Source organism: Alosa pseudoharengus, unplaced genomic scaffold (assembly GCF_046254945.1).
Source record: "Alosa pseudoharengus isolate Yale_2024_CS ecotype anadromous, Long Island Sound unplaced genomic scaffold, YU_APseudo_1.1 YU_APseudo_1.1_scf_9, whole genome shotgun sequence".
Taxonomy (NCBI): Eukaryota; Metazoa; Chordata; class Actinopteri; order Clupeiformes; family Clupeidae; genus Alosa; species Alosa pseudoharengus.
The window spans coordinates 18,230,389-18,256,522 of NW_027468881.1; the positions used below are offsets into that span (position 1 = coordinate 18,230,389).

At 43.3% G+C, this 26,134-nt stretch overlaps 2 protein-coding genes across 4 annotated transcripts in view; one reads left to right on the top strand and one right to left on the bottom strand.

Moving 5' to 3' along the window:
• The window catches only part of LOC143114864 (uncharacterized), a 22,532-nt gene extending 17,401 nt beyond the window's left edge, over positions 1-5,131 (top strand). For all 3 annotated transcript variants that reach the window (XM_076276683.1, XM_076276684.1, XM_076276685.1), the window contains 2 exons: positions 747-918; positions 3,648-5,131. In XM_076276683.1, the coding sequence (XP_076132798.1) occupies positions 747-918; positions 3,648-4,300 (825 nt within the window). In that variant the 3' untranslated portion in view covers positions 4,301-5,131. The remainder of the gene's footprint in view (positions 1-746; positions 919-3,647) is intronic.
• On the bottom strand, positions 4,513-22,557 carry LOC143115007 (DLA class I histocompatibility antigen, A9/A9 alpha chain-like). The gene is made up of 6 exons (XM_076276844.1): positions 22,429-22,557; positions 7,973-8,233; positions 7,583-7,861; positions 6,847-7,134; positions 6,480-6,594; positions 4,513-6,050 (listed from the first exon to the last, which is right to left on the bottom strand). Exons 1-5 carry the CDS (start codon positions 22,490-22,492, stop codon positions 6,494-6,496), a joined length of 993 nt encoding a protein of 330 aa, XP_076132959.1. The 5' UTR covers positions 22,493-22,557; the 3' UTR covers positions 4,513-6,050; positions 6,480-6,493.
• Positions 22,558-26,134: the final 3,577 nt, after the last annotated feature.

The window sequence follows — 26,134 nt, forward strand, 5'->3', positions numbered from 1 at the left end:
CCGGGTATTGAAGCCACAACTTTTTAGGCTACTGCATGCTAGCCCAGCTCATTAGCCACTATGCTACCACCACCCTATACAGTATTGATACAATGGCATCCGTGACTTGTACCCTGCTTAAACCACATTTTGAATTTGTTTCATTTTTTTCTGATAGGAAAAGGTAGCTTGGGTGAACCCGATGAACCAGTTAGCAGATTTGAACTTGCTCTGCATGTCTGGTCTGTAAAGAATTCAAGGGCGTAGGTTTTAATAGGCATATGTTCCTTACCAATATTTTGTTGGGTTGTTGTGTGTCTGCCAAAACTGACACCAAAACTACGCCCTTGAAAGGATCCCATTGATACCTGTTTCTGAACTTCCCCTTGTACCACTTCCAGGGCCAAATTTTAAATTTGCAAACAGGTTGGTCTGGGTTTACACAGAATGCCATGCGTCATGTTTGTGCCCATCAATGAACATGCAAGACATTACTTGACATTTTCATGTAGTAGATTATTATTGTACAAAAATGTCACTAATATGAGTTTGTGGGATTTTTTTTGCAAATATGATGTGGGATTTTATATGTAAAATTGATGTCCAATAGTCACATAAGGAGGCGTAGTTGTCACCCTTCTCTCCATTTGATACTGCTTAACCAGACTATGAACCCACATTACCACAAAAGATGTTGCATAGTCATGAAAAGTTGTCTAAAAATGTCCTAGTTGCCAGAGTTTTCTCCCTTGACCAATGTGTTTCAGGATGAGCAAAAGAAATCAAACAGAAATCCAGTCGCGTCCCCTGAAACGCACCTGTCCAGTACAGAACCTGTGTCTCTGGCCCAGTTTAAGGAAGTGTCAGTGGTGCTGGTGGACTGCTCTTGGAGGCAGGAACAGCGTGGAACGGATGAAGAGGACAAAAGCGATGACCAGCGTAAGGCTTCATCATCATGAAATGTGTTAGGCATAGATATGAATAGGTGGATACCGCAGTGTCTAGAACGCACGTCAACGTGCCACATTGCTGAGGACAACATTGAGCGCTAAATGACTGGACGCCAATGAAAAAGCAGGTGTCTCTGATTGCCGGCAGGTGTTGCCCATAGTCAATAAGATGTTGCTCCTATCAATATGGTGGCCACATTGACATATTCCTCCTAATAGGCTCTATGCACGACTCCATTTTGGATTCACTTGTACTGGCATATCAACTTCCTGTTTATGTTAAAACATTGGCAAATATGGCTTTTTTCTATAATCATTGTCTTCAGGACCTTGTCTCATGGTAATGTACTGACTTTGTGAAAATGTTGTGTGCTACTCCCATCAGCAAACAGGAAAAGGGTTTAAAATGTTCTTAACCTTAATCAAGCAACTGTTACTGAACTGGTTAGATAACTTTAGCTTTATTGGTCAATTAGAAATAGCCTATTATATTAAAACTGACAAGCTAGTAATCTGACATTTTCTGTCATAGCCTACTGTGTACAGTGTAAACAGGAAGTTAATTGCCCAGTAGGAAGCAAATCCAAAATGGAGTCCTGCATAGAGTACATAGAACCGGGCAATGCGGTATCTACGTTTCTATATCTGTGGTCTTAGGATAGGTTAGGTCACATGGTAGGGAAAGTACTGACTGACAGGTGGGGATTCAGTGATGTCACTACCTGTCCTCTCAATCGGCACACAATTAGTTAAGGCCTGTTGGAGGAGCATGGCCGATGTTCTCCCCTTTTTGTTTGTATCCACATGAACTATGGCATTAGTACAACCTTCTGTGTTGGATTGTGTTTGGATTTTACACCACTTAAAGGAATAAAAACTTGAACTTAAAACCACCAAAGACTTGCTTCGGGCTTGTGCTGGCCCAGCTAAAGAGGAGCACTGGGCAGGGAGTGCAAGCACGCCATGTTGACCGGTCTCTGAGACTCCTGCCAAGCTGACACACACATATGCATTCACACAAGGCGAGGACCTACTACAAAGTTGTGCACCACACGTAGAACTAGTGTGTAGGGAACAGTTAGGTTCTGTCCATGTTTGTGTTTTATGTGTTGTATGTTGCTGAAGGCTTTATTTTAGCTAACCCCTAGACCATGAAGAGTTATTGGCCTTCCCGCTTCATAACAAATGTGACTGAGGGTTTCATATGGATCCTACAGATCCTTTGCATTGCTGTTGAATCCTGCATCGTGTTGCCTTATTAATTAAGCTGTCCATAGGCCGCAGTGGGAAATCCCCAAACAATAGGACAAGTGCTGTGTAGAGCCAACTTGGTTCCTTGTTCTGGGCAGTGGTGTCTTGGGAGGTAGATGAGTCAATGGAGCCTGGCTCCTCCTGACCTTCTCGAAGTGTCCTTGAGTTAGACACTGAACCTCAAACTGCTCCTGAATTGCAGGTTGGCACCTTGCATGGCAGCCTACACCATTGGTGTATACGTGTGTGTGAATGGGTGAATGTGAGGCATGAAATTGTAACATGCACTGAGTGAGTAAAGCACTCTCTTTCTCTCTCTCTCTTTCACCGTTCTTGCTACCACTCTTTGCCTTTCCTTGATGAATTTACAGGCCCCTGTAAGTTGTTACTGTAGACTGCCTGCAGTAAGCATTCCTTCAGTATTGTTTGCTTGTTTGCAATTGCAGTGGCAATAGACTAGTTTCCATATTATTTGTCCTTAATGGTCCAGCATACAGAGGCTGCACACAGTGGTGGCTACATGGAAAGTTACTATTTAAATTCATGTAGCATATATGCTCACCTTGCAGTGGCAGTGCAACAGCCTTTGGGTGGCGCATGGGCAGAATTTGCTTCAGTGGCTGAATTCCAAAGTGAGCCCTGAGGACTAAGGACTAAAGACTCACAGACTTAATTGATCTCAGCTGCTAAGTGAGTGAGTGTGTGAGGCCACATGGGCTCAGATACTGTAGGTATAAATGGGATTGGGACAGAACTTCACGAAATCACATGTACCTTGGCGATGTTTAATAACAAAGATGTTGCTGACACTTGCACCATGCACGTGTATCGTGCTGTTGTTTACCTTTGTAATTTCCAGATTTCCCTATGGTCTCCGCGGTACACGTCACAATGCCTTGAACTTTGGGTAATTCCCTTTGGTGAAGTCTGCACCGATGCAGACTCACGGAAAGGGCTTGGTATGTGTGTACTCTAACCCTTACGCCCTGCGACATTAGGACAGCCCTAAGCCCTTACAAATTTCGCAAGAACGCACAGCAGAGTCTTTGAGTTCGGACTTTGGGATTGGGTCAGTGTCCATACCTAAGGTGTGGATGAAAAGGTCATGTGTTTGGCTTTACTGCAAAAGAGCATGGTGCCCTCAGGTGTGGTGAGAAATGAATGAAGCAGAATGAGCCAATTGAAGCAGAGTCGGCTGACATTTCTCCCCATACCTGAGTGCACCATGCTTATTTGGTCCAAGTCAAATTAATACCATACAACGATGCAGGATAGAACAGCAATGCACATGTAGCTCAAGATAGCCACAACACGCACCACAGACTGTCCCCGGGATCCATAAAGACACTCCTTCACAGTACAGCTTTTAGTCACTGTAATCACATCACACAAGAGTATGCATGGTAAAACCATCATGAAGTGTAAAGAAAGATGTGTATACCTGTGTGTGTCCTTCTGGTTAAATAGGAAAAGGGACATCCAACTCCTCAACTTCACCACCCTCCGGGACACCGGATATCCGCAGTGTCCAGCAGACGTCCCCCTCCTCCATCTCTTTCACCACCGAGACAGAGGAGAGGTTCGAACACGTCTCTGACGTGTGTAAGAAAACATTTCTGTACAGCCCAACGGTTGGGACGCACCGGCACGTGAACATGGCAGGGATGCCTTACACCTACTCCCTATGTGGCGAGAACTTCACCGTACGAACCGAACTTCTGGACCATGTACGCCTCCACTCTGGGGAAAAGCAGTACCTGTGCACCACCTGTGGCAAAACCTTCACCACTAAGGTAAACCTCAAGAGACACCAGTGGACTCACACGGGGAAGAGTCCGCACACCTGTGGCCAGTGCAACAAGAGCTTCACAAGACGACTGACCCTTCTGGAACACCTACGTGTCCACACTGGGGAGAAGCCGCACCAGTGCACCACGTGTGGGAAAAGGTTTACTGCCTATAAAAATCTCAGGACACACCAGTGGACTCACACAGGATGGAGTCCGTACACCTGCTCACAGTGTGGGAAGGGTTTCCCAAGGCGTGATCGCCTCGAGGACCATCAGCACTCTCACTCCAGGGAGTTTTCAACACCACAACAGAGCAAAGGCAGTATGTAGACTGTCTAAAACAAACAAAAAGGGTCATGTTCCTAGCTGGAAGAGAAATGTTACAATGCAATGCAATACCAGAGGTGCATTCAAATTTGGAAACATAGGCGAACGTTTGCCAACAGGTTTCTGTTTGCCTTGAGTTTTTGGCAAACGTGTTCGCCACAAACGCTTGCCAGGAATTTGTCATAACATTTAAAGAGGATACAATAACCCAAAAATTTTTAAATATACATGTGTTTATTTCATTATATATTCACATCACAAAGCGACAATGCAATCAATTTTGCACAGAGTAGGCTAATGTGAAGTGTCTCAGCACCTCATAACAAACTTGCCGAAAGAAATAGGACATTGTAACACAATAATGGCACAATTTGGGAGATGCGGTGTAAGACACCCTGGTAAAGCTACTATACACCAGTTCAACTTTCTGGTGGAAACCTGACCATAAAATGGTATATAATTGTATACAGTGGAGGTCATAAATTGTACAGAAACATGAAAAACCTGAAAGGGATAATTCATGTCGCAGCTTTTTGAGCAATGTTGCTGGGCCACTACATAACCATTTCCATGTGTTCTGAATCAGAATCTTCTGATTGGAAGAAAATTTGCCTACTGATGATTGAAGTTCCTCTGCAACATTGCACAAAAAGTTGCTTAAGAGGATATTAGAAAATTGCTCCGATGGTACAAAAATACATTGGATGAGGTTATAAAGGCAAAGGGAGGACAAACATACAGAACATGTCATAGAGAGGGATACTAATGTTTGCACTGGCACAATTTCTATGATTTGTAAAAAACTGACCATGCAATAAATATTGTTAACAATGATATATTCCTTTACTTGTTTTAGACCTTTTGTCATTTTCAAATCGAGGGGTGCAACCCTTTGCACTCAGCTGTAGCATAGTTCTACAGTATATCCCTGGCCCTATGTAACCTGCTGCTTAAAGTTTGGACCTACATGTATTTCAGGGGGTACTTAAGTGCATACTGTATCTGAGTAAGAACACATTAATAGAAATGGAAAGGTAACCTCAAATAAATGTACAAATAAAGTGCAGAGCTGGTAGTTTAGATCGTTTAGTGTTTTTTAACTGGTGGGTCGCGGAACCGTTCTGGGTGGGTCGCGGAGCTATCAGATCTAATATTGACTATTTATATGTCATTCGTTGCCATGGACATAGACAATGTGTATGTGACAGGTCATGTTAGATATAATTTTAGCGGTAAATGCAAGTACAACCATGAATATATTCGAAGTAGACTATGGATTCACTTAGGTCGAGGACAAAATGGGACAGAAATCCCAGTGTGGTGTGCAGTGAATTGTACATGGAAACAAAGCACCTACAGTATATCAAACTGTATATCAAACAAAAACCTGCCGAGTAGCATACTTTGAAAGGCAATATCCAGAGTTGAGGACTTCACAAATGTAATGCCAAGCATCAGCATGTTCCAAACAAGTACAGGCACTTTGCTTGTCTTACCACGTAGCTCACTGTATCAGTTGGCTTGAATGCTAAAATATATGTGTCGTGACTTAAAGGTGCTTTAAGCGATGTTGGGTAACGTCACTTCTGTTGACATTCAAACAAAACAGAGAGCTAGCACGCTACTACTTCCCCCTTCATCTGATTTTGAGAGTTCTGAGTTTAAGCAGGCTGTTTGAGCAGGCTGTCTTTCTTGACTGTCTTGTAGAGTCTTTCATCTTCCCCTTCCTTCTGCTCCTTCCTCTGTTCACCATCTGAAATCAGAGATGCTCACAGCTGATTCAGTCACATTTTCACAAAACTCAAGTAATCATGTTTGTATTTCATGCTTGTATTTTTTATTAACAGAATTCAATTCATTATTAGCATAATTACATTTCAATGTATAGGGTAGGGTAGACAATAAAACAGTGATTAATAATTGTAAATTTCCTTAAAACAATCAATAATGCACCTTTAGGCTTGTGTGTATAGCTTTGGTAATAACAAAACAAAACCATCACCTACAATGTAACAAAAAGGATGACTGGGTTATTTTAGTCATGAAGAAACTCTGTTGTCTTACTAATAGTGGGTCTTAGCCAGTTTCAAGGCAGGGAATTTCTATTTGCCTAGCTCTCACAATGTAAACAAAACCAAAAAAGGATGTGAGGGAGTTTATGAGTTCTTGATTGATAACCTACCTTTACATTTTCGTCTACAAATGAGTAGGGCGATGATGGATCGATCCAATCAGACATGCAAGCAACACCACCACCGCTATCACAATATATTTTCCGCCTGGAAAAGGCTCATAATCTACAAAGGATAATAAAATCAGAAAATGTCACAAAGTGCATTTCCTGAACGAGGACAAAAATAGGAGAAAATATAAATCTAAAACTAAATAACAGTATTAGTTTAGGGCAATGGTGGGGCATGGCCACCTGAGAAATGGTTGGTCCAAGTTCAAATCCCAAACCTGATGTTACGAGTGTCTTTTAGATAAATGCGCATGCAAAATTTCACTCGCTTTAGTTAAATCTGACGAGGTCTGATGAAAATCATTACCTAAAGGTATGTCCAGCTTATTGTCTAGGCCTAGGTGTTCAGCTGTGCAGGTGTAATGGTGCTGCTGCAGTTCCTCTGCGCTGACCTCCAGGCTCTTCCTCATCTGGTACGTCTCATCACCGTTAGGTAGCAGCTCCCCCCCAGTTAACTGGTGATCAGACACAGACTGGCCGTCTCTGAGCAGGGTCAGGTTGATGTGACGGGGGTAGAAACCAGTGGCCAAGCAGGTGATTTTGACCCCTCCAGTGTCTGGGAGTGCCTTATGGTAGAGCCTGAATCTGGGTTTGACTGATCACATGATGCATTACGGAACGTGAGTGATAACAAAATTGAATGATAAAATTTCACTTCAAGGGGTGGTATGACAGAATTATAGTAAAGAACAACAGTTTTAGTCTAAGCTTTGTGAGCTAACAAAAAAAAACACCACCATCAACCGAGCTGGCACTGATAAAAGCTTGCTAACATGTTAACTTGCCCATATTGTCTTGTCAATTCATGCTGTAAATGGCTTTTCTTACATGTGTCCCGAAGAACCACATAGTAACCACATAGTAGCCTGGATGGCTAGTTGGAGTGTCCTGTGTATTCATTAATCTCTCTTCCACATGACCGTATACACTCAAAGTGAATTTAAGGTCCATACTAAAATTAGTTGCTTACAAAATCGTATACTAAATAAGTGGCACAGTGTAGTGTTGCTTTAATCATGTGGCTTCTCAATACATCACATTACCTTTTCTCATCACATGTCTTTTGTTCTGCTCAAGAAATGTATGAAGTGCATTGATGCAGATAGGCTGGTAAAAGTCTGCAATGACCCATTTGATACTCTCAGACCGGAGGGCGTCCCAGGCTCCCGGCCATTTGAATTCAGTCTGAAGGGTCTGGTCAGGAATGCTGAGGTACTTTTCATCTCCACTGTCTCCATTGAAAGACTCCTTACTCACCATTCTCCCTGGTCTGTTCCTGGCTTGTAAATCACAGCCAAATATTCGCTGGTGAAACTGCACCCCTATGGAGGTAGTCAGGAAACATACAAACAATACAGGCAACAATTACTCCAGCACATCCAGTGCACCCTTGAATATTTAAAATCACAACAATACTTAGTCAGTTTGCTTACCATGTGTGCTATTATAGTGATGCATCAGTTTATGTGTTGTATCTCTCATGTGCTCATGCATCATAGTAAATACTGTGAAGGCATTTTTCTGGTCACTGGGCTCAAGTATTTCCTCATTAATGGGTCCTCTTGAGAGAAGCTTTTGTTCTTTGGAGGAATAGTACCCAACCTGAATGTCATCCAGCATCAGCACAGCACTGAATTCATGAAAAGGCGTGTGCCCTTTGATATATGTGGCAAAGGCCAACAATGAATGAGCACCTGTCAAAACAAAGATTTAATAAGTAATTGAAGCAATCCTTTATTTATACATCTATGACAAAATAATAGTTCACACCCTGGGGTGCGTTTCCCAAAAGCATTGTTTAGCAACTTGAAACTATGTAAGTACAACAGTTTTGGGAAACAGTCGTAACTTACATGTTGGTTAATTGAGCAATGCATCTTACCACGTTAGTAAAAAGCTAACCTCCATAGTTGTACGGGAAACACACTCCTGGTTAGGGGTAGACTGAGTAGCCTACAGTTGGGAAATGTGTACAGTTGATACACCTATGGAAGAATATTGGACTCAAAAGTTTTGTACGTGTGTCACGCTTTGAAACTGTAGAAATTATTTGTAACTGTAAAAATGATCTGTACAAGTAATTGTCAAAATTATAAATATGCCCTACACTTACAAATCTATTCTACAGGTACGGATCGGTTTTACAGCTACAAATCATCCTACAGTTAAAAATATTTTACCATTACAAACATATTCTACAATTACAAATCAATATTCTACGCACAAAAAGTTGTCCTACAAATCAAGCAAAGTGCACAGACTTTTGCACCACCTTAGGGATGAGAAGTGTCTCATATGTATTGTGTGTGTGTGCATCAAGATTTCTAACTGTAAAACTAATTTGTGATTTAACAAAAAAAATAACACGAACGATTTTAAAGGGAAACTTGGCAGGATTTCCCCCTCTGCTGGAGAAATTGTGCATTACGCTATTTCAAACTGTGGGAAAAGGTAAATGATAAAGGACATGGATTTGTTTACAAGCTAGCGAACGGTTAGCATAAGTTTGGCAGAACTATGTGGATGTTACAAGGTAAGAAACACGATTTAAAACGAGTTTCTTGTTTCTCACTTCTCTTTCCGGGACGGTAAGTCTCAATGTTGCAAGGTTGGTTTTCCGCCTGGGGACGCTAGGCGCAGCGGGGAAAGTCACCATTTTCACCGGAACAGGTCATTTAACCATCCGAATGATTTCTAAACGGGTTTATTACGTTGAAATAGTTGCCAAGTTCCCCTTTAAGTATTACTCATATGTCCTTCACTTAGAAATATATTCCACAGGTACTAAACCTTCCACAGTTGCTTGTCTTTGAATTACAAAGCTTTTCTGCCATTACAAATCTCTGCCGCTCGCACATGTATTTTCTGCAAGTATACGGATACTTTTGAGACTGTTCTGGCACTTCCTGTTGAATAGCCAATGGCGATGCTCAGGTTTGGCTAGCCAATCAGGAATCTAAGTTCACTAACCAATCACAGAGTCAGGAGGTAGCGCACCCCACCCCACGTGGGTTGAAGAGGATCGACTGTCAGAAGAGCAAGGATGTTATGCTCACAATGGTGCACACGGGAGACACGCTGGCAAAACAATATAGCTTACATGGGATTTTCAACACCAATACATGGAATTTGCTTTAAGTCTTGTGATCTATCTGAAAATGACGTTAATTAAAATGAGTCTACTTCCTTCTGTGAACTGTCCCATGTTCACACAGTGAATGTAGTGACCATGTCATGTATGCAAAGACTGTTAATTATAACTGCTAATTATAAGGTAAGTATAGTCTATGCCGCGAGTGGCCACCTGTTGCGAGAGAAAATTAAGACCATAGGCCTATTTGCTCTGGAAAACTTAAATTGTGTTGTGGATTGTCATGACAGAGAAGTCTTAGTATGTTAAGCTTAGGTCACTAGCCTATGGCGTTTATGTTTTGATAGCTAGGTTATTTTGCTAGTCTATACCAAGGTCCACATTGCATGAGGCCAGCTATTGGGAGAAAAATGGATATAATTTCGCCTGGAAAACAACACAATATGATGTGGATGGTCATAGTACGCTTGAGATGCGAGAGCGAGCTAAGTTAACAGATCAATGGAGAGAAGTTTGATGTCATCATGACAGCATCACAGATTCTTTTTAGAGTTTAGACCAGGGGTCGGCAATTACGTTTGGACCCGGGCCAATTTTTTTTCAGACAATGGCATCGCGGGCCATAGCTTTTGTAATGGGGGGGGGGGGGGGGGGGGGGGGGGGGGGTTATAGGCCTACTATTTAAATTATGAATTATTATATTATATTAAAATAAACATCATCTAACTTTTAAAATGCATTTAATTTAATTCCATTAAAAACGTTTATTTGCTTATGTGCGCTGTTTTTATGCCGCCTGCTGCATCTCCTGTCGTCTCTCATGAAACAGGCGACTTGCCTAGCAACTTGCCGTAACTAATGTGTACAAATATTATTCTTTTGGATGACGTGTAAATGATTAGCTGAACATTGCTATATGCTAGTTATCGATGCAAAATGTCGTTGTCAAAAGCCTTGAAAAGAAAAATTGATTCAGAATGCAGGACCTACAAAGAAGAATGGAAGCAGAGGTATGTGTTGAGCCTGCCTGCATTTATTAATGCCAAGCCTATTAATTTAACGAAACATAGGCTATTTTTGACCTTGCCCACTGGAAGAGGGAGACAGGACACTTTTTTTTTTTTTTTTTGCACAAGATTACGCGCACTCGCGTGCCAATACCGTTCCGACCTGTGCGTCATGGATAACTGCAAGGATGTTCCACCTGTTGTTTTGTCACTTTAGTAGGACTATCATCTATACCTCAATAAATGTTTTGAAATTGATGGGATTGCTGTAGGCCTTTTTTTCTTTTTAAAAACATGGGGTTAAAAAAAATTTCATTTTTTTTTTTTTTATTATTTAAACAGCAAATTAACGTCATCTCGCGGGCCAGATAGAATAGATGGCGGGCCAAAATTGGCCCGCGGGCCACTATTTGCCGACCCCTGGTTTAGACCATCAAGCAAGCACAACACACCACCAACACAACCCACCCACGTTGGTACACACTCCTGGCTCTGTGATTGGTTAGTGAACTTAGATTCCTGATTGGCTAGCCGAGCATCACCATTGGCTATTCAACAGGAAGTGCCAGAACAGTCTCAAAAGTATCCGTATACTTGTAGAAAATACTTGTGCGAGCGGCAGAGATTCGTAATGGCAGAATAGTTTCGTAATTGAAAGACAACAATGTTATGTTTGGTAATTGATCACACAGACACTGGTGATATCGTTAACTCATGTATAGTTTACTTATCAAATCTGAACTTCCCGCTGACAGACCCAAGTATCAAAAACATCAGTCAGGCATAACACAATGCTCTCAGCACAATCGAGCAACTCCCTGCATCACAATTCAATGCATAATTGAACGCTAACATAATGCCTTACACACGCTTGTGTACAGACATAACATTTCCCCCCCTCCTACAGAATTTCAGACATGAAATTTGGATCGAAAGTCCTGTAAGTGCCCAGGGCGAGAACGAGTGCGAACAGGTCGCGGAGAGCCATGAGGCTGGGCAGTGTGTGATGAATAGGTACCAGTCCCGGAAGGCGGATCAAGAGGCGTGTCGGGGACCTGTGTGGGAGCTATCTGAGGCACCGGCTGTGGCATCGGGACGTCCTGCCAAGCTGGAGGTACGATTTGGGGTGTCACCACCGTTGTATGTGGCGGAGGCGGCTTGAGTGCCACCGAGTACCATCATTCAGTGAGAATGTTGCTGCACCCAACTGGCGGGTGACTTGGAGAGGGGAGGACCAAAATGAGGCCAGTTTGTTGCCTCTGTGGGGCCTGCGGACCCTGACCCAATCTGAGACGTTGATGTCGGGAACCTTTATGCATGCTGACAGGTCAAATCTTTGCTTCATCCACCTCTGCCGACGGGCAACAGAGGCCTTGACCCCAGGGGGTGCTCTTGAGGCATGACGGGGCTGAGGCGGTCGAGGGGAAGACGGAGCTCACGGCTAAGCATGAGAGACGCTGGGGAGACACCTGTTGTTGAGTGCTGAGTGGCTCTGTAATGAAGAAGCGTGTACCGTATGGCCAGTGGAAAGGTCCATCCCTGGACCATGTGCGCTCTGAGGCTGTTCTTCAGTGACTGGTGGAACCGTTCAACACCACCATTGGCTTGGGGGTGATAGTAAGCTGTACGGACATGACGGATGCCTTTGCTTTTGAGGTAAGACATGAACTCTGCAGAGACGAGTTGAGGGCCGTTGTCAGTAGTTATGGTGTTTGGGATGCCCCAGTGGGAGAAAAGAGAGTCCAGGAAGTCGATTATGACCTGAGAGGTCTGATGAGCTCAGGCCATTTCGAGTGAAGGTCATATACGACCACAAGAAAGCGTTGATGGTGGGGAACCCCCTGTATCTCACCGCATATGTCCAGCTGTAGGTGGTCCCAGGGCTGAGAAGGCCAAGCAAGAGGTTGTAGAGGTGGAGGAGCCTGGTGACCGGTCTTACCACTCAAGAGGCAGGCAGGACAGTCTTTCACCAGGGCCTCAATATCCCTGTCTATCCCTGACCACCATTCCAGGTCCCTGCAGCGCTGCTTCAGCTTCACGATACCTAGGTGGCCCTCGTGAGCCATGGTCAAGACACGTGCGCGCAGAACGTTGGGAACCACTGTGCAAAGGCCACGTGCCACACAGGTGTCGTTCCAGCAGGACAGCTCTTGCTGGAAAATGCCGCCAGCTCTTCTGGCACCTCGCGAGGCCACCCGTTCTGGATGTAGGCACGGAGCTGAGAAAGGACAGGGTCCTGCTCAGATGCCTCCTTGAGCTCCTGTAGCGGTACAGTGGTCTGGAGGGGTGTATGTAGCATCTGGACAATGTCGTGTTCCACACAGTCAGTGTCAGTGTCAGTGTGTGTGTGTATGGCAGGGTGGGGTGGAACGGAGCGGGACAGCAGGTCAGCTACAACATTATCTCTGCCCGGGGTGAACTTCAGTTCAAAATTATATTGCCGGAGACGGTCAGACCAGCGATGCAGCCTCAGTGGCCTGTCCCATATGTGGAGAGCAGTGCAGTTAGGGCCTGGTGATCCGTTCTGAGGGTGAAGGAACGGCCATAAAGGTACAGGTGCCACCTTTCGCATGCCCAGATGCAGGTTAATGCTTCACACTCGCCCACTGAGTAACGCTGCTCTTCCGAATTGAGGGCCCGGGAGGCGAAGGCGACGGGCTTCTCCACGCCCTGCTGAGTCTGTGACAGCACCGCTCCCATGGCTGCGGCCGATGCATCGCAGGTAACCAGGGTGGGGCTAGAGATGTCAAAGTGAGCCAGCACTGGGGCTGAGGTAAGTTGCACCTTGAGGGAACGCACAGCATCAGAGCACGCTCGTGACCACACCCACGGCTCACCCTTACGCAGCAGTTGGCGCAGTGGGGCGGTGGTAGTAGAGTAGTGAGGGAGGAACTTCAAATAGTAGCCGGTCATGCCCAAAAAAGAGGCGACTTGTGCAGCTGAGATGGGCTCGGGAATGGCCAGGATGGCGTCCACATTTGACTGAAGAGGTGTAATACCATCCGCAGACAACCGGAATCCTACATACTCAATGGCCGGTGCAGAGAAAACACATTTTTCGGTGTTTAGGGTTAATTTGTGCTTGGTTAGAGCTGCAAAGACTTTATTGAGGCGTTCATCGCGGCTCTCAGTGGTGGGCCCATGAATAACCACGTCATCCAGGTATATGGCCACGCCCGGTATGCCAGCCAACACAGACACCATGATCTTTTGGAAACAGCTGGGGGCGGAGCTAAGTTCAAAAGGCATACGCGTGTAGCGGAACACACCTGCATGAGTCACAAAGGCTGTGAGGTTTCTGCTGATGGGGTGAAGGGGCACCTGGAGGTAGCCCTGTCTGAGGTCCAGTTTGGAGAACACTGTTGAGCCATGGGACAGCTGTGAGCTCTTCTGAGGTAGGTAGAGGGAACCTGTCAGGGATCACTGCCTTATTGACCGCACGCAGGTTGACACAGATGCGCAGAGCCCCTGACTTCTTCTTAGCCACCACCAAGTTCGAGACCCAGGGTGACGCATCCACTGGTTCAATGATGCCGGCATCCAGGAGTAGTCGGAGTTCGGCTGAAACGCCATCACGGAGAGCCAGAGGGATGCGGCGGAGAGGTTGGATGACAGGTTTAATGGAAGGGTTCAGGAGAGGTTGGTGGGCAAAAGCTGTAAGACAGCCTAAGCCGTCAAACAGAGATGGCCACTTTTGCTGCCAAGGTGTGGAGACAGTGAGAATTGCAGCCCCCTTTGTGTCCACCAGGGAGAATCCAAGGGCAGAAAACAGGTCCAGGCCCATCAGGTTGGCCCCGCGACGGGCGACGTGGAAGCCAAAACTGGGCACAATCTTGTTGCCATAGCCAACAGTCACTCGAAGAGAACCAATGAGGTCAATCTTTGAGTCGCCATAACCACAGATTGAAGCAGAGGGCGCAGATAGTGGGAGTGAGCCGAAAAAAGCATTGTATGTAAGGGTGTCACGATTTCGATTTTATTTCGAAATCGATCGAAATTACATCTCAATCTCGAACTTCGAACTTAAAAGTAGAATCGACGATGCAGCCACACCCCCAATGTCACGTCCAGCATGTATGACAAGACGCACAAACACACATGCACGTGCTGAACTGCAGCGTCAACACTCCTCTAATTTTATGCTGCAGCCAGTTAAAATATAGGCCTACACATCAACCTACCGAAATCAAAGCCCCTCTTGCTACTTTGAAATCACCGGTGTGGAAGTATTCGTTCATTCACGTCAATTAAAACTAACTTAGCCTACTCAACTTAGCAAGTGAAAAGATGGTCTAATTACAGTCCAAAGTTACTTTAAGGCTTAAGATGCACATTTATAAGTACATATTCCATGAACACTAACCTTGGGTCTCTTCGAAGTGTGCTGAAACAATGAAATTAACATTCTGTGTTGTTTCATTTTACCATGTTCACGTCTCTGTTTTAGCCTAATGTTAGTTCTGTTTACATTACAACCTCGCGGTTGGAGCGGTTTCAAAATAAAAGCCCCCCGAAAAAGAAAAGGCCAAAAAGAGTAAATAACATATAAGGAATGCATTAATAGTAATATTTTAAAAAGATCGAAAATCGAATCGAATCGTGACTTTAAAATCGAAAATTACATCGAATCGAGGATTTGGAGAATCGTGACACCCCTAATTGAATGTATGCATGTTCAGGAGAGACACGCTGGCACCAGTGTCCAAAAGCAGTGGAATGCACACATAATTTAGGCGGATTGTGCATGACTTAAATGAAGCCGAGCCAGAGCTCACATTATGAATGATAGTGGGCACTGATGTGGCTGCTTGGCCCCCTGACGTAGCCGGAGCAGAGTGGCAGACTGATGCAAAGTGATTCCGCTTACCACAGTTGCGGCACGTCTGGCCACGGGCTGGGCAGGTCTGTGCTCTTGAGACGTGAGACAGAGATCCACAATTAGCACAGGGCTGTGACGCGTGTGGGCGTGGTCGCTGATGTTGTTGGCGCCGCAGCATGACTGCTGCTGAAGAATCGGCTTCAAGCATGTCGCTCTGGCTAGGCGGCAATGTCAGAGCAGGGGAAAGAGAAGGAGCTGGGCTGGCTGTTACTACTTGCTGTTTAGTTAGCGCTGATGCATACTGAGCTCTCTAGCTGTAATGCAATCGTAACTGCTCTGGACAGTAATATATCATCAGGTTCGAGTAAAAGAGTCTCTCGTACTTTTGCATTGTTAGTGTGTTCAATTAACTGGTCGCGGATCATCTCGTCCTGCAGCGCACCGAACTTGCATGTGCTTGCCAGCCCCCGTAAGTTAGCCACATACTGTTGCACAGACTCACCAGGCAGTTGATGTCGTTGGCGGAATAAAAACCGATGCAGGAGAGCACTTTGTGGGGCAGCAAAGTGTCCGGTCAGTAGTTCTACAGCTGTGTCATAAAAGTGGTTACGGCGCCCGATTCAAGTGTCCCAAGCACACGCTGACCCTCGGCTCCCAGGCAATGCAGCAGCAGCGCCTTTTTTGCGGGCTGCACTCACATGTGAGCCCCACTGCCAGCAGAAAGGTTTCAAAGGCGTTTAACCAGCGAGTCCAGGGGATCGGAGGCTCACCAGGTCAGGGTCGGACTGGGAGCAAAATTCGGCCCTGGCAATTTTCTCCTGGACCGGCCCACCACTGGACCGACGCAGCCCCCCCCCCCCAAAAAAAAAATCCCCCCCATAAATAACAAACACACAGTATTATGCTGTAGCAACACTTCATAAACTGAACCCAATCGTCCCAAACATTTAGATTTGGACCAATAGCCTAATCACAATAACACGGGGGTCCGGGGGTGTCTTTCCGGGATTTTTAAAAAAAATTCTGGTTGCTAATCACACCGTTTTAAAGTGATTTGAAATTGACAGGATTCAGGGATAGGCTACTAAAGACAGGCTCATCTTCTGTCTGTATCACGTCATGTTACCCCATGCATTAAACCACATGTCACTGCTTGACTAAATGAAAAATATAGGCTACTGAACATGGACATCGTCATAGTTTTGTGCCAACATGTTGTAGAAACACAAACACAGCCTTTATTTGGTGCAAATCTTTTACTTTACTCCTTTACTTTGGTTATAGTCAATTAACTGTAGGCTATCACCACAAGTGTATACTAAATGTTTTTGCCCTAGTTTGTGTGCCGTCATCACATTTTACAATATCTTCGTTACTAACCTACCAGTTGAACTTGATAGCCTACTTTTTACCTGCATCGACTCGCGATTGATTGCATCTAATGTAGGCCTAACACTCGGTGGAGAGACCACTTTCCAAGTTTCAATTTCACTGTCGTTGTGAGCTAAAATGATAGGCCTACTATATGGGAAATACTTTGAAGTTCCTTTTGAGTAGGATCAGCTCCAATAATGAATGGGTTGTCTTTAACCTGTGCTACACTTTTCCACCAAGTTGTGTGAAAATTGTAGGCTACCCGTAGTTTTTTTTTATGTTGACAGAACCGCACTACAGTAGCCTACATGGTGCAGTAAATGAGCTCTTGGTAGCGCGTGCAGCTAACGTCTATAAAAACATTTTATGGAATAAAACTAGACCTCTGATTGCTGTTTACGGTTAAACTGCAATAATGTGAACACCAGCCAGCAGAGGGCACTTATACAGCCTAGGCTACCATGCACTCGAACTAGCGGCTGCTTGGACAAATCCACTTGAGGGGTGGGGCGCGATCGTAACACACACTGAACCTGTCATGAAGAGGCCAAAATGATTGACCTGTCACCCCCCAAGCCAAATGGATGCAACTGCATTTATAGGCTAGGCCTAGGCCTACATGACGGGCCGCAAATAGGCTAAATAACTTTAAAAAAATAAATTTAAAAAAAAACGGAGGTCACCGGCCCACATGTGGACCGGTTGTACAGATTACCAGTCCGAGCCTGCACCAGGTAGTGCCAGGAAGGGGGTAGGTGGTGGGAGAGCGATATAAGCCATCTTCGTCGCCAAATGTTATGTTTGGTAATTGATCACACAGTCACCGGTGATATAGTTAACTCATGTATCGTTTACTTATCAAATCTGAACTTCCCGCTGACAGACCCAAGTATCAAAAACATTCATCAGTCAGGCATAACACAATGCTCTCAGCACAATCGAGCAACTCAATGCATCACAATTTAATGCATAATTGAACGCTAACATAATGCCTTACACACGCTTGTGTGCAGACATAACAAACAACTGGAAGGTTTAGTACCTGTGGAATATATAAGCGAAGGACATATGAGTAACTTAAAATTGTTTGTGTTATTTTTTTGTTAAATCACAAATTAGATTTACAGTTACAAATCTTGATGCACACACACACACACACAATACATGAGACACTTCCAGTGTTTCCCACAGAATTGAATTCCATTTGTGGTGGTTGGTTTGCAGAATTAACTTGAATACAACAGTTTTTAACAAATTAGCACAGTGTGGTTATGATGCTAACTAGATTTAAGCACAATTTAGTACAACCTGGAAAATCATTGTGTGGTGGTCAATGTTGATATTGTGGTGGGCCGCCACAAATAACTCAATGTATGGGAAACACTGACTTCTCATCCCTAAGGTGGTGCAAGAGTCTGTGCACTTGCAGAAAAGATTTGTAACTGTAGGACAACTTTTTGTGCATATAATATTGATTTGTAATTGTAGAATATGTTTGTAATGGTAAAATATTTTTAACTGTAGGATTATTTGTAGCTGTAAAACCGATCCGTACCTGTAGAATAGATTTGTAAGTGTAGGGCATATATGTAATTTTGACAATTACTTGTACAGATCATTTTTACAGTTACAAATGATTTCTCCAGTTTCAAAATGTGATACACACATACAAAACTTTTGAGTCTAATATTCTTACATACTTATCTTGGGTGTGCAGCAAGCCCAAGTTGTTTTTTTGCAATGCATGTGTATTAGTGTCATCTTTGTCATGGACAATTTAACATGGACAATAAAAACACAAGTTTCTCTGATCCAAAAATATTTTTTTTTCAAAGTAAAATTCACTTCACCATGTACCTTCAACATTGAATAACTCATTACCCTTATGTGACTGCTAAACATACCTGGTATCATTACAAACATTATTTTGTGCCTTATAAACTGGCATATTTCATGACATTGTGTCATGTAAGGTCACTGCAAAATGTAGAGAAATGTGTTAGGTGGTCAGCGGGGTACGGTTGAGACAACGTATTGTTAGCTCTAGTTATTACTTGAACATTCCATTGTTCCATACTGTTTGCCATATCTGTTCCTGTGTCAAATATTTTGTTCCTTTCTTATTCATTTCAACCAACACTAATTTAAATTAAATGGATGAATTTAAATAAAACGCTTCGCCCAATTGTTATTTTTTATTTATTACATTTTGCAACAAACAGTTAGTTTACTATACATCATTAAAAATTGGTGTCTCAACTGTAGGTACTGTCTACAAGCCAAGGAAATGGCATGTGGAATTTCATGTGGAAAACCACTTATTTTCAGTATTTATTTTTTGTTTGATTTTGTGTGAGCAAAAAGTCTCTCAACTGTAGGCTATTCAGTATACTAAATTGTCCTAATGTGGGACACCTAAGCTCCAGTGGGTGTAGCTCTTCCCCAGACTAATGAATATCAGTGAAACTATGGGAAAGCCAAAGCTGTTTTCTCCTGTGATTAAAATGGGTGTGGATTTAATGTGTTGGCCTCACATTGTAACGTTAGCCTAATATAGCATCCTACTGAAGTCCGAAAAGCAAAACATGTCCCACATTAGGGCAAACCACCCCCGTGGAAGCTTATTTTGAAATGACCTTTTTTGCTGTATTAACAAAATATTTTTTACTCAGACATTTACATCAAAGCGATAAAACAATTTAATATTACCAGTGTTTATAGGCTTAAGATGGGACCAAGTCACACATAAGTATAAGTATATATACTCTTTTGATCCCGTGAGGGAAATTTGGTCTCTGCATTTTATCCCAATCCGTGAATTAGTGAAACACACACAGCACACAGTGTACACACAGTGAGGTGAAGCACACACTAATCCCGGCGCAGTGAGCTGCCTGCATCAACAGCGGCGCTCGGGGAGCAGTGAGGGGTTAGGTGCCTTGCTCAAGGGCACTTCAGCCGTGCCTACTGGTCGGGGTTCGAACCGGCAACCCTCCGGTTACAAGTCCGAAGCACTGACCAGTAGGCCACTGCTGCCCAGGTGCCTTGCTCAAGGTCACTTCAGCCGTGCCTACTGGTCGGGGTCCGAACCAGCAACCCTCCGGTCACAAGTCCGAAGTGCTAACCAGTAGGCCATGGCTGCCCAAGTAAGTCCCAAGTATTATTTTCTTGGGCAAGTCAAGTCAAGTCAAGTCCTGTAGTAGGTCAAGTCAAGTCACCTTATTATTGTAATTTTACCTGAGAATCTGATCTTAATAACGTGAAAAGACAAGATATAAGTAACTGTCAGTAAATGACAATAATTTGGATTTGCTTTTTGTAGTTTTTATTTACTATCTTGCTTAGCATCAAACTCCTCCAGACTCCCCTTCTACACTGATTCTTATTAGTGGACGATGCTACTTGCCTGATGTTAATGGTTACTTCAGCTATTATTAATTAGGGTGTCACGATTTCGATTTTATTTCGAAATCGATCGAAATTACATCTCAATCTCGAACTTCGAACTTAAAAGTAGAATCGACGCTGCAGCCACACCCCCAATGTCACGTCCAGCATGTATGACAAGACGCACAAACACACATGCACGTGCTGAACTGCAGTGTCAACACTCCTCTAATTTTAAGCTGCAGCCAGTTAAAATATAGGCCTACACATCAACCTACCGAAATCAAAGCCCCTCTTGCTACTTTGAAATCACCGGTGTGGAAGTATTCGTTCATTCACGTCAATTAAAACTAACTTAGCCTACTCAACTTAGCAAGTGAAAAGATGGTCTAATTACAGTCCAAAGTTACTTTAAGGCTTAAGATGCACATTTATAAGTACATATTCCATGAACACTAACCTTGGGTCTCTTCGAAGTGTGCTGAAACAATGAAATTAACATTCTGTGTTGTTTCATTTTACCATGTTCACGTCTCTGTTTTAGCCTGTTAGTTCTGTTTACATTACAACCTCGCGGTTGGAGCGGTTTCAAAATAAAAGCCCCCCGAAAAAGAAAAGGCCAAAAAGAGTAAATAACATTTAAGGAATGCATTAATAGTAATATTTTAAAAAGATCGAAAATCGAATCGAATCGTGACTTTAAAATCGAAAATTACATCGAATCGAGGATTTGGAGAATCGTGACACCCCTAATTATTAATAGGCCTGTCAATTAAGGTTGCCAACCCTCCCGAATTGTGCGGGACATCCCGTATTTTCGCTGATTTTTTCCATTCCCGATTTTCAATCACAGCTCATCGGCCTTGTTATACCTTGTCAATAGTAGGCTACTGTAAACGCACCTGAAGCTAAAGTGTCCAGTGCCGCCGCTAACACGCGCATCTCGCACTGTGCGCACGGCACCAAGGGACAGAAGAGGCACAACAATTTAGCCAGAGAAGCTTTACTGCAAACTGCTTTTCACTGTTCTTAGAGAACGATTAGCCTACATTATTACACGGCTCTTCACAAGTAGAACGCTCCATTGACTTGAATGGGATTTCTAGCGGTCATTATTTCCGAGGACTTTATAGGACTTTTTGTTATCCAAAATGCATACTGACAATCAACTGACAATCTTACTGCACATGAACCCCTTTGTGTAGAAGCATAATCCTGGTCTCAAATGAAAGGTAACAGTTTGAGCTTTCTTGTGGACTATTTAGATTGTATGTTTGGATATAGACTGACTACACAAAATATGGAATAATTACAAAAAAGTCTCTATTTTTGCATTTACTTTGTTGTTGGTTCAATGAGTGTGTATAACATATACATCTGTACAACTAATGTTGGATAATACAACATGAAGATTCAATTTCTATGGATTCTTGTGAATATTTCAGTACCCAATATGTTGCATCGTCTTTTGCCATCTTGTGAGTAATTCTTGAAGCCGACAGTGATAACTAGGTGCCCCTCCGGCTGACATGTTGATGTGATATCTGATCTAAGTGGGCGTGGTGTACGGTAGCCTAGGCTACGAGAGGGCACTGTCGTGATCCAGTCATTGTCAGCCTGCGCTCCAGCTGGGTAATAATCAACTATTTTTAAAAATAATTTATATATTTTATATTCAAACTGAAAACATGACATGATTTAACACTCAAGTCATTCAAGTCATCGTGTCTCAAGTCAAGTCAAGTCCCGAGTCTTTAACTTCCAAGTCCGAGTCAAGTCTCAAGTAGGCCTATTTTATTTTTTGTCAAGTAAAGTCACAAGTCATACAAATAGCGACTCATGTCCAAGTCACCAAGTCTCAAGTCCCCATATCTGAAAAAACGTAGGCAATTTCATCCGACATCACATCATGACCTTGACCAGGCGAGGCGAGGCTACGTTGACCCGTCTGCTGTGCTTTCGCAAAACAGCCTATCATGATATATAGGCTATCCCCGCCAACTTCTCAGCTGTTTTTTACATCTGTAACTTTACGGCTGTCCACACACGTGAGTTCGTGTGCGGATCATCTGACAGCTTGAACAGAAATTCATAATGAGTCCTAGGCTACTTTTAATGTCATCACTACCGCTAGCCGATCACTGAAATGCGCAATATAACTTACTAGGCATATAGCTACATAATAAGGCCATTGGAAAAAACATGTCTTACCATAGACAGTAGGGTTAAGCCTGCAGAGAATACACAAAACGCTAATAATTTGTAATCTTGGCATTCTGACTTTATATCAGCTGACTACAAGGTCATCCACTCGCCTGTTGACGCCTGTTCGCATTGCATTACAACCAGAGAATGTCTAATAAGGGGAGAACTGCTACTCGGAAAACTTTCGGTTTCTGAACTGGTTGTAGTTCCTACTGTGGTTCCACATGAGGGCGCTCGTCCACGAGTGCAGAATGCATGGAGGTCTATGGAGCTGTACCCCTCAAAATCCACTTTTCTCGGGATATAATTTTTTTTCAAGTAATTTGAATATTGTATTCGAAAGGGGAGGCAAATAAAATACACTTGGTTGAGTATTCTATTTTTTAAAGTCACTTAATTGTTCTAAAAAGCCTTTCAAACGTGTCAATGACGTCATTCATTACCACAATAGGGAGGGAAAGTGAAAACCAGCGCCCCAAGTGGTTGCGTTCCTATCGAAGAGCAGCTCCAATGTTAAGTCTGATAGACCTATTTTTTAAAAAAAATATTGTGAAGCCAAATCAGCAATGTTATCCACCAAAAATATTTTTCAGTGTCTATACAGTAATAATCTTCTAACTGTGAAAATGTCAGACCCTATTTTGCCTTATTTTAAAAAATCAAAATGGCTCCTTTTGTTTCATAAACAAACTACAAAAGAAGTCACGTGACTTTACCCTTCGACGTTACTCATGGTAGCATGGTTTGTTTATTAGCCTGGTTAGCATTGACACTTAACACTTAGGCCTACTGCCAGATCAGAATATGTAAGTAGAAGCACAACACCGGTTATCCAGACATAAAGGTCACCACGCGGTTTACATCACGTTCCGTTATTACAAAAATATGTTAAGCAAGTTAAGCGTCACATGCAACAGTTCATTATCACCATGTTACGACAAAAACTCAAAACAATTCGACTGATCCTAAAAATAAGGTATGGCCACTTAGCAATAGAGGTGACCCCAGTGCCTAACATATGGAAGGCATTAAATTAAGATCCCAATGTGCACAGAGATATATTTTTTCTAAAAAAAAAATCCCATCCACTCCGCTAAACTCTAGGAACGCAACCACTAGATGGCGATGAGATTACTTTCCCTCCCTATGCTAGCGTGTTATGGGCGACAACAACCCAACCTGTAAGAAATCAAAAGGACAAGTACTCGTTCATTCAACTTTTGACCTATAACCAATGTTGAAGTTATACAAACTACAATCAAATCTGAGATTTGTCAATGACAATCAGGTGAAAGAGACAAATTTAGCCGTCTAGCAGGGGTGGGCAAACTTTTTGGCTCAAGGGCCACATTGGGTTTTGAAAATTGGCTGGTGGGCCGCACAGCAACCCCCCCACGACACACTTATAAAAAAATACATTTTTTATAGGCTGTAGCGATTTGATAGCGAACCACACAGTTGTCCAATCAAAAGGTTTATTCACTGGGAACGAGAGCCAGGACACAGATAGATCAAGACACAGAACACAATGCAAACAGGGCAGGTCAAGCACGCACACACACTACACATACAGGGGAGGACGCAGCCTCCCACACAAAAAGGATCACACACGAGGGAGAACTAAAAGGGAAACATGTTACAATAAAGACGCTAACATTACACACAAAACTAAGGAGAATAACGACATAAACCCCCCAAATGTTCGCTCTTGTATCCCAGGATCCCCTGCGCGGGAGAACGCGAACACTGTCTTTTTGCGCCGACGTTACAAGCCTATAATTTAGTATGAAAAGTATTTGCTTTAAAATATGAATTGCTTAAAAATACTGCTAATTTTATGCTGTTTAACAAATGTATAAATTGTGCACTGTCGCTTTAATTCACGTTTATTTCTCAATTATCTTGTGCCTGCTCCGCTATGGCTAGTGCTGTAGCCTATACCTACGGCTGGTCCCTCTCACCGTTTTTAAATGGTCAGTAGTGGGAACTACTGTTGCCTTCATGATTTCCTTTTAAAACTTATAAGAAGGAGATATCAATTATCAGCAATCACAAGCCAGCTGGAACCTGCTCTCTCTCCCGAGTGCAGACGCGTTCCCAATTAAATGGATTGCATAATGTTCACGTTAGATCTGCTGCAAAGGAGATAACTAAGAGTTAACTTAGTTTAACATGATGTTATCTCTATTTAACATGATGTTTTGACATTGACATTGTAAACGTTATCTAAGGAGAGTGAAAAGCAGTTTGCAGTAAGGGACTGTACGATATTTAGCGGGGGGGGGGGGGGGCCGGTCGCCAGACGATCGGGTTAAAAATGTTGTGCCTGGCCCTCCCCCCTGGTCAAATTTTTTTTTCCAGGGGCCTCCCCCCGGCTCAAAAAAATTCTCCTAGGCCCTCCCCCCTACGTGAATCAAATAAAACTGGTCGAAAAATTACGTTTAGGCCTACAGAATATGTCATAAGCACACACACACACACACACGGGGCTACAAACCAGTGTTGCGCGGGTTTGGTCACAAGCGGCCCGCGGTCGCCCGATATTTTAATCAACCCGACCGCAACTCGGACCGCGAATATTAATTAGGACAAAATTATACCCGACCCGCGATCCGACCCGCTTATTTACAAAATGTGTGCTTTTGGTTATAGCCTGCATGCAGTAGTCCATTTCTGTAAAACAAACTAATTTATTTGCAAAACTTTATGTAGTAGAACTACACGCAGGCATGCAGGACATAATGTTTGCGCAGGAATGAGAATAAGAGCGCAAGCACGCACGCAACCACCAAGGATTAGAACACTAGGATAAGATTTGGCTATGGACATACTTCTTTCGAAAATAGAAATGGGGAGGCAAGGCAAGAGAGATACATTTCTGGTCAAAACGTTAGCGTAAGAAGTGGTTTAAAATGCTGAATAAAGCACAAAGCTTTAGGCTACTAAAGCACATCCACTGTTTAAAGTCACAAACACAACGAACTAAGGTAACTTTTATGCATGCGCGATACATACCGGTAGATATGTGTAGTCTGTGCCATAAGATTTATTCCTGCAGGCTGCCCGTTTCGGCTGTCATACTTTTAAATGGCTTCGCAAGAAGTAGGCCTACATAGACCATAACTTGTACTGTCATCTTCTTTAAGAACTTTTCCCAATATTTCCCATAGCCTATATCGCTTTTCCTGAAGGGGTGTCTTTATTATTTTAACTGGCGTCTTCAGCTTCTACTGTTGACTAAGTATTGATGCTTTACTGTATTGATGCTAGCCTTCTCGTGATATTTTAAGTAGGCCTATTTGTAGAAAATATATTTAATTAATTTTAACTGACCCGCCCGCAAATGACCCGAATATCATTAAAATATTTGGTTTATGACTCATAACCACGGGTGACCTGCAAGCTTACGAGGGGAGTTGTGGGAGATTCAGGTTGCGACTTTTTGGACTCGCCCACTCTGTCAAAGAGACGTGAATCATGTGTTGGCCTACAAACCTTTTAAAATATCGAAAACGGATCATTGATCAGGGGGAAAAAATATCATGGATCAGGAAAAAATTATTTTCCTCGGCCCTCCCCCCAGGGCCAAAAAAATTCTCCTGGGCCTTCCCCTAAGGCTTAAAAAATTACCCCCCCTGACGACCGCCCCCCCCCCCCCCCGGTAAATATCGTACAGTCCCTAATCATTTCTATAAAACTATCATAGGCATAT